Source organism: Etheostoma spectabile, chromosome 6 (assembly GCF_008692095.1).
Source record: "Etheostoma spectabile isolate EspeVRDwgs_2016 chromosome 6, UIUC_Espe_1.0, whole genome shotgun sequence".
Lineage (NCBI taxonomy): Eukaryota > Metazoa > Chordata > Actinopteri > Perciformes > Percidae > Etheostoma > Etheostoma spectabile.
Window position 1 is genome coordinate 2,494,835 of NC_045738.1, and position 9,202 is coordinate 2,504,036.

The window sequence follows — 9,202 nt, forward strand, 5'->3', positions numbered from 1 at the left end:
ACACACACACACACACACACACACACACACAAAAGGTCAAATTGTAGCCCAATAGAAACTTCTAAGTTTAATATTATCATTCTTATTGTAACATGTATGCCATTTGTATGATTTATTTTATGCAGCTTAACTGTGATTTTATTGATGTTAATTTGAGTAATATTTGAATTATTTTGTTGATAGTATGAGGCCATCTAGTCACACAGATTTTGACATCTGTTCTCTCTTTACATGAAGGACCACAAAGGTTTTTGCCTTTATTGGGTGATTCTAGATATTTTATCATTAAGTTAAGTAAACCCTGTATGTTCTGTTTCTCCTTACACCAGCAGAATGAACGTATCAGAGAACGACATGTACTCGGACATATACAACTTTGATTATAATGACCCCTGCGATCGGGGTCCTGGTTCAGGGTTGTCCAATGGATCCACGATCTCGTCCGTACTTTACTACATGCTGTTTGGTCTAAGTCTGCTAGGTATGTTCAAAAAGGCCTGACTCGTTAAGAGAAAAGGAAACTTGTATTGCTCTATTTACACATTTGAATGCACATTTGCATTCAAGCCATTTAGCTGAAACTGACACAAGCAAAATTAAGATATTTGCAACTGGTCTGTTTGTTACCGTAAACAAATAAGTAAGAACTAATAATTTGAATTGATTTCACAGGCAACACCACCGTTCTCTGGGTTCTCCTCCGGTACATAAAACTGAAGACTATGGCGGACATATGCCTCCTCAACCTGGCCCTGTCAGACCTCATACTGGCTGTATCACTGCCCCTCTGGGCCTACAATTACCAGAACCTTGTATCATGCAAACTTATGACAGGAGTCTATCAGGTGGGGCGTTTTGTCTTTTCTTTATAATTTGTGTTTGTAATATAAGGCCAACTTTGTTTTTGTTTTCTTAAACATGAGAAATGTGGGTCCGATGTGTTGTTGTGTGTGTGTGTTTGTGTGTAAAATGCTGTGTAATGCAGTCCCTCCAGGATTTTGTTGCGATCACGCAAATTCAACCAATCACCGTAACTTTGGTGTGACTCGAAATTTTGACCACAACTTTTTTGCAGATTTGACCTAATAGCGGAGTTTCCCGCGACTTCAACCAATCCCAGCAGTCCCCAGTGCCAGACTTTTTATCAGTATGTGACTCTGAGAGCCAATGACCAAGCGGGAGTGAGAACCGGTTAACGTCACACGTACGTGGCCAAATTCATTTCCTTGTTTAATGATGACTTGTTTAATGTGTGACTTGACCATCTCACATTTACCATCAAAACGAACAGCAAAAGACCGTGCAAACCATTTCAGACTGTCCTGCCACCCTGAGTAAACTTTAACATCAATGTAAGCTGTAGCGATTTTTCACTCTGATGTCACTGAAGCAGCTGCTGTTTCAATCCTGTCGGCTCACTGCAGCAAGCGGGGCTACTTAGTCCCCCCTCCGCAACTGACATGCACAGACACAGACAAACGAAAAGAAAAAAGAAAAAACGGAGATGAGACGTTACACTCATTATTGTAAGGGCAATGATAAGTTAAATTCCAATAAGAATTTTATTAAACCGTATGTGTGTCCCAGGCCAGGATAGGAAATTAACTAACAAAGTAAAGATCAACAAGCCACTGACAGACATGTTAAAATTTGATTCATTCAATAAATCATGATTTTTTTTGTCTTAAATCCACCAGCCATTTTTATATTATACCAACATTTGTAGCATCCTTAGCATTTTTGATAAGGTTTTTTTTTTTGCAACTTTTATCGCACTTTTTCTTTTTACAAAAGCTCCCGCAACATCAGGCATTTTTGGCCGCGACTATCTAAAATCGTGAAATCCTGGAGAGACTGGGAATGTCAGATAATGTCAGCCAAACCTCATGAGGCCAGAAAAAGCCTGATTCTGATTTTGCTTCCCCCTCTGCTCATCTGAACAGTTGGGTTTCTACAGTGGGACGTTGTTTGTGACCCTAATGAGTGTGGACCGCTACCTGGCCATTGTCCACGCTGTTGCAGCCATGCGAGCCAGGACACTTTGCTATGGAATCATAGCCAGCACCACTATCTGGGTTCTATCGGTCATCATGGCCATCCCTGGGGTGATCTTTGCCTCCTTGGAAATGGATGTAGATGACAGCTACCAGTGCCAGCCACTGTATCCAGAAGACCAGCAGCAGTTTTGGAAGATGCTGCGAAACTTCAACGAGAACACTGTGGGCCTTTTTGTGGGTCTCCCTATCATGGTTTTCTGCTATGTGAAAATCCTTTTTGTGCTGTCCAGGTCCAGGAACTCCAAAAAGAACAGAGCTGTTAAGCTGATATTCATAATAGTGTGTGTGTTTGTGGTGTGCTGGGTCCCCTACAATGTCACAATTTTCCTTCAGACAATGCAGCTGTTTCTGGACACCCTAAACACCTGCAAGGCTTCAAAATACATCAACTCTGCCATAGGCTTTGCAGAGATCATTGCACTGTCTCACTGCTGTGTAAATCCACTCATCTATGCATTCGCAGGTGAAAAGTTTAGGAAGAACCTGGGCTATGTGCTGAGTAGGTACTTCCGCCAGAACAGAGGGACTTTCAGCCACAGAGACACCACAGACACTTCCAACACACCTGTAAAATCTGATTATTAGGAATGATGAACACATCTTGCTGCAAAGAAAGTGAAAATATATTGCTTTTGTCAAATAAATAAAGTAAACTTGATTGCCTTTTTCTTTGTATAGTAAGTGAGAAAAACAGTTTCAGGCCATTGATCTGTAAGTTTAAACTGTCTGGCGTCCATATACCACAATGCATCAGCATAAATCTTTTTGACACAGTCATTCTTGGCAGTTTGTAAGTATTTGACAAGAAGTGTGCAGAGCAGAATCCCTGTGTCATAACAAAAACATATATTTGACTAACGAGCCAGTGCATGGTCACCGGGCCCTACAATTTCACTACTGACAATCAAAATAATGCATGAACATGTTAAGATCTGGAAAAGGTGATAGTCACATCTCAATTTGCACTTTAGATATTAGAATGTTTTTCCTATAAAGAGAAAGTAATTTGCTTTCTATACACTGTGCTGTTTTGATTACAACTAGATAGACTGCAGTGAAGGCTGGTATCACTTCTGCAATGCACAAAAGCATAACCATGCACACAAGAGCTCTGCAAGCCTCCATCTGTACGTGCCTTCAGGCCTGGTCCGAGTCACATTGCATCTTTTGAATCTTGCATATGTGGACTTGTGGTTCTCTGTATATAATCCGCAGACGCTGTGGTCTCTAAAATGAACGCTTGGAAATCATTTGCAGGAAGTAAAAAAACCATACATCTCACATGCTAGCCCACAAGCCCACCTAAAACTTGGGTAGGGGTAGGTGCATTTTGCACTCGTTACACTTTATGTTTCGTGGTATGCAAACCAATTTTCATTTCTCATACACAATGCAAAATGATTCATGACTTATTCGATCTAGCCGTCTACAGCAGCATCTTGTGATCCAGAAGAACTACAACTATATATCAGCTATCTTATTATCAGCACTGGCAGGTAAAGATTGTCTGATTTTACATTAACATGCTTTATGTGACATTTATGTACAATTATTATTAGATAAAAAGCTTAACAGGTGTTGAAATTAATTGATTGCCACTGAGCCTAATTTAACTGTAACTCTGAGTCATTCTAGACATGAGGTCATTATTAGTCCAGCTATTACATTAGTTATGGCTATTAGGTTTATGACACAATACATTTCAAGTATTTTAATTCAATGTGCAATAGGCTTAGACTTTACTTTATCCTACAAATGGCTTTTAAAGACAGTGATGCTATATTAATTCTTCATTTTAAAAAAACACTCAATAAGAGAAAAGGAAGAATAATTACTGTCAGTTAAGTTTCCATATAACTTACAGTCCTAACTTACGCCCGTGCCTATAATGCATTGTAAAAATACTTATAATGCATTATAATCTGCTTAGCACTGTATAATTATAATTAATTATATTTAAGAACTCATATATATTCTTAATGCTTTAATAATAATTTATTTTTTATTATACATTATAAAAGTCTTTCATAGTGATTTGTAAGGTCAAGTATCATGATTTTCACAAGGGTCATAGGGTACTATACCTGTACTAATCTTTTATAAAACATGATTAGTGTTATAATGCATAATAATGTGATTATAACTTACTCTCCGTGGCCATGTTTATTATACATTATAGATATGGGCATCATAAAAAAGTGTTACAGGAATTTTTATCCTCCTGCGTCTTTTATCTGTTACAAATTGCTATTTCGAAAAGATGCATTGATGATGGTCATCAGTCCATTCTACAGCTGACGTTAGAAACAGGAGGCTAATTTACGAGGGTGCTATTTTATGTATGAGCTAATATAGCGCATTTGTTCATGTGCGCTGCAAGAGTTGTTTCTGTTTATGGAATGCGTTATTAAGTGCAAATAAAACCCAGAATATAGTTTAATCTCAGTAATGATGTAATTACTGTCGCTCTGTTAAAGGCAAACATTCCTCTGTACTGTCGTGATGCGGATCACGGAGATCTGATTGGGTCTAGACTTTATGGCACCGTAGTTGAGTGAAAGTAGATCAGGTTGTAATGTGCTGCTCCTACCAGCGCCAGCATGTAATACTGTCTATTTACAGAGGGCATTTGAATGTCTGTCTGATCAACTGCCAATTTAGGGGACATCGCCTAACCCTAGTAAGCTAACCATTCCCTTGTTTTCCGTTCGCCACTTATTTGAAAAAGTACCTTCTCTTTTTCTTTACTTCGCCCTCAACAGTTGGCTCGGCAGTGGGCCTCCTCACACCAGGAATATGTTGCCACATTTTTTAAACCGATGTCACGGACTAGCGCTGAAAACCACTCCACCCGCCACTGTGGCTGGTAGACAAGGCAAAGTCACCCGCCACTTTGAAAAAGTACCCGCCAGTGGCTGGTGGCGGGTGCTAATATCCCACCCTGACACTTGTAACAAAACTTGAAAGTGTTACCTTTCCAATGACATCAAGCATACCCCAGAGTGTCAAAGTATATGGGAGCTGTACCACTTTTAATTTGGGTATGCCGTTTAAACCGAAAAAGCATGGAATTTCAGCCGTTTCATAACAGGGGTGGACTGTGTTTAAATTGTAAAAAGAAATCTGATCTGTGCTGCTCTATTGTTTTTTTCTTCAGAAAGTAGGTCATGTTTTTTTCTTTTTCCAGCAAGCTCGCCATGTCTACAACCATCCCTGCTGTTGTTGCTTTTGGCGGAATGGATGAGAATCCAGAAGACTTACCAAGGTGAGATTAAACCTACAGTTTATACACATAACACTTTATTTTGTTCTTTAATGCTTAAATCACTTTGTCATGAACTCTATGTGGCTTCTTTTCCAGTCTGTGCCTCCCAAGCTTCCACTGCTGCACTTTACTTTTAGTATAGTATAATACTTTTTATAAGCCTCTAGCTAAGGATTTCAGTTTTAATCCAGTAGTTTATTTCTAATATGTAGTTTGCCCTACCATCTATTTTAATGACATGCATTTCTGAATTGGGTTGCAAGAACAAAACTACATTATTCTCATTGCTTTTATTTAACAGTGCAGCTTATCTTACTTCCTCCCAATAGCTATGTCAAGCAAGATTGTCAATAAACTGACCTGAAATAATTGGAACATCCTAATCATTCACTTCCCCTTGCTGATTTTGTTCCTCTGTCTGTTTCTTACCAGCTCTACTACAACAACCTTCACCAATATCGTCACTGTAACCCTCCCAGAATACTACAGCTACTATGAATACCCAGATGGTGACTTCGGGAGGTGTGTGTATGAGCATTATGGGGCCAATTTTATTCCCACCCTCTATGCCATTTTCTTCCTCCTGGGCCTTCTGGGTAACTCTTTGGTCCTCTGGGTCATTACTTGTGGCGTGCGACTCCGCAGCATGACCGACGTGTGCCTCCTAAACTTGGCTATTGCTGACCTTCTCTTGGTGTGTACCCTTCCCTTCCTAGCCCACCAAGCCCGGGACCAGTGGCTGTTTGGGGATGCTATGTGCAAAGCGGTCCTTGGTATTTATAATATTGTTTTTTACTGTGGGATCTTTTTCATCACTCTAATGAGCATTGACCGGTACTTGGCTATAGTACATGCCGTTTACGCTATGAGAGTACGGACAAGGTCCTTCGGAATAATCGCAGCGGCTGTGACATGGTTGGCTGGGTTTTTGTCTTCTTTCCCCGAATTGATCTTCCTCAAAGAGCAGCCTAGAGTGAATACTAATGGGACTCAGTTTTTCTGCTACCCTGTGTATCCCACAGCAACTTCGAATGACGACACCACTTTATCCAACTCTCACATCTGGAGCATCTTCTGCTTTTTTAAAATGAACTTTTTGGGTTTATTTGTCCCGGTTGTCATCATGGGTTTCTGCTACTCACAGATTGTCCAAAGGCTGCTGCACAGCCAGTCATCCAAGAAACAAGCGATCCGTTTAGTTCTCATAGTGGTAGTTGTTTTCTTCTGCTGCTGGATCCCCTACAACGTTGCATCCTTCTTCAAAGCACTGGAGCTATTGCACATCTATACAGAATGTGAAAGCAGCAAAGCCATCACATTGGCTTTACAAGTCACTGAGGCCATTGCCTACTCTCACAGCTGCCTCAACCCCATCCTGTATGTGTTTGTTGGGGAGAAGTTCAGGAGGCACCTGCTAAGATTGATAAACAAGTCTCCCTGCAGGCTGTGTCAGATGGTCAAAGTCTGCATACCCCAGGACAGAATCAATGGGTCAGTCTACTCACAGACCACCAGCCTGGACGAGAGGAGCACTACTGTGTAAAGTGTGTTCCATATACTGTATAAAGGTGGGTTGTTACTATATTTCTGTCTGTGTGGTCATCTGCACAATGAGGGCATTTCTTGTGGTAATTTGCATTTCTTATGGGCTATTTTAGGACTTCAGTTCAATATGACAAAATACAGCGTGACAATGTGTCAGCTTGAGAGACACAGGATTTTGTAATAAAGTAACATGCAAACACAGTTTACCTGTGTGTAAAGATATATATCTTTATACTTGTATAAGTGCTATAGACCAAATAAGTATCGTTCTGGATATGCAAGATCTTTAACAGAGTTGAAGCAATTTTATAATAGGTAAGAAACTGTCCCGAAATACATTTTGTCTTCTCTTTTTTTAGAGAGAGACAAACTCAGATGCCGACCAGTTCCTTGCAGTCAATCCGGGCAAACACCATTAAGAGAAGTGCAACAAATAGGTACACATAGCTAATAGCTAAAGAAAATAGAAAAACTTTTGCACAGCAAAAGGTGCCCAGTGCAGCTGGAAACCAAAGTATTGCAAGTTTCAAAGCAACTGTAACAGCACCTCACCTCAACCTAGAGAAAACCACAACATGAAACAAAGAGGAAGTATGTGTTGTCAGTTTAATCTTTGCAGTCTCTGTGCAAAAATTAGCATTGTGCTGTCAAATTTTGGAAATATCTCTGCAAAATGTCTAATCAATTTTAATCAACATTTCACGAAAACAGGTAATTTTCAAATCATTATACTCTAAATTCTATCATGCAGACTGACCAGCCAAGTGGATATTATGCATACCATATCCTAATTGCAACATCCTCGGTTAGATTCAGGTTGGGCACCATTGTTAAACATCAACCCCCCTCAATGCATTTCCTTACTGTAACCCACATAATGTCAAAATGCAAAAAAAAAAATTTGCCGCCTGGATAGCTTAGTTGGTGGAGCGGGCGCCCATATATAGAGGGCATATATGACTCCTCTATGCAGCGAGCCCAGGTTCAACTCCGGCCAGCGGCCCTTTGCTTTAATTCCCCCTTTCTCTCCCCTTACATGTCTGCTATGTCCTATCAAAATAAAGGCTGAAAATGCCCCAAAAAAATAATCTAAAAACAAAATATATATATTTCTTGAAATAAAACTCCAAGACAGCCAAGACAGGCAACTGTTTTCACACCCTAAGGTCTAACCTTCAGTAATAAATGATATAATGAAGTGAATGGTGAAGTGCCCCTTTAAAAGTACACATTCTCATTAATGACAGTAGTATTCAGTAAAGCGAATCATATTTTCCAGGTGGGGTAGTTTCAACATTTTCACTGGCTGAATATAGAAATGCAAAAATTCATCAATTAGTTAATTAATCAACAATGAAAATAATTGTGAATTGCAGCCATTGCTGAATTACATCGTACAATATCTCCAGCATTTTGCACTTTTATTTGTTTATTCTGGGGGAGTATACTGAGTGCAATGCTCCACTGATCACATTTACACAGTTCCACATTCACGCCAGGAAGCTGCCCAGTCCAACAACAGTCTGATCAACTGAAGCAGTCGGGGTTAAGGGACTTGCTCAAGGGCACCTCAGTGGTGGTAATGAGTGTTGACTTCCACTTTCCCCTCCCAGATCTTATCCTACCATTTATAGTATTATCAAGGGTATCATGGTATCTTAACTAGGGCTGTAACGATATTCAATGTGAAAGTGAAATTGGGACACTCAGATCCGCAAACCTCCAACTCCTAGAGTTATCCTTCCTGTCCAGATCCAGTGCTACCATACCTTCATTTTTTTTTTTAAAGGTTATATTCTATTTTGGGACTTTTCCCTTTATTATAGTGATAGTGCATAGACTGGAAAGGGGGAGAGAGATGGGGGATGACACGCAGTAAAGGGCAGCAGGTTGGATTCAAACCCCACGCCGCCGCAGGACTCAGCGAACCCTCTTACTGGGTGAGTTGGAGGCCACCCTGCTACCATATCTTTAAATTACTATTAGTCCTTTTATCCCCCTTATCCCCATTCTGCTTGGTAAATTAAGCTTGCTGTAAAGATGGTAACCTGTAAAGGTGTAACGTTACGAATGGGCGCTGTTCTGACTCGAGTGCCTGGGGCTGTTTCCCGACGGTTCAGTAAACTGCCGTTAGCGTCCTTAGCACCGGCGTTAAGTACTGACGGGGATGGCTGCTAGCTGGCTTGGGGCTGACTGTGGATGTGTCCCCGGGACGGGGCTGTAATGATAGTGGACGGCTGCTAGCTGGCTTGGGGCTGACTGGGGATGTGTCCCTGGGACGGGGCTGTAATGATAGTGGATGGCTGCTAGCTGGCTGGGGGCTGACTCTGGATGT

At 40.7% G+C, this 9,202-nt stretch overlaps 3 protein-coding genes across 3 annotated transcripts in view; 2 read left to right on the forward strand and 1 right to left on the reverse strand.

Annotated features, from left to right (window-relative positions):
* Nucleotides 1–2,664, forward strand: part of si:cabz01093077.1 (C-C chemokine receptor type 2) — a 37,404-nt gene extending 34,740 nt beyond the window's left edge. Inside the window, exons 2-4 of the mRNA XM_032517643.1 lie at nucleotides 330–481; nucleotides 673–845; nucleotides 1,944–2,664. Of these exons, the coding sequence (XP_032373534.1) occupies nucleotides 334–481; nucleotides 673–845; nucleotides 1,944–2,642 (1,020 nt within the window). The 5' untranslated portion in view covers nucleotides 330–333 and the 3' untranslated portion in view covers nucleotides 2,643–2,664. The remainder of the gene's footprint in view (nucleotides 1–329; nucleotides 482–672; nucleotides 846–1,943) is intronic.
* Nucleotides 1–9,202, reverse strand: part of triob (trio Rho guanine nucleotide exchange factor b) — a 121,418-nt gene that overhangs the window by 1,957 nt on the left and 110,259 nt on the right. The gene's annotated exons all lie outside the window — the stretch shown is intronic.
* On the forward strand, nucleotides 3,349–7,322 carry ccr8.2 (chemokine (C-C motif) receptor 8.2). The gene is made up of 3 exons (XM_032517642.1): nucleotides 3,349–3,553; nucleotides 5,245–5,322; nucleotides 5,755–7,322. Exons 2-3 carry the CDS (start codon nucleotides 5,255–5,257, stop codon nucleotides 6,863–6,865), a joined length of 1,179 nt encoding a protein of 392 aa, XP_032373533.1. The 5' UTR covers nucleotides 3,349–3,553; nucleotides 5,245–5,254; the 3' UTR covers nucleotides 6,866–7,322.

Excerpts from the sequence above, each read along its gene's own strand:
- ccr8.2 (XM_032517642.1), top strand. The coding sequence starts at position 5,255 with ATGTCTACAACCATCCCTGCTGTTGTTGCTTTTGGCGGAATGGATGAG. Across the intron at positions 5,323-5,754 it reads AATCCAGAAGACTTACCAAG|CTCTACTACAACAACCTTCA; the intron begins GTGAGATTAAAC and ends GTTTCTTACCAG.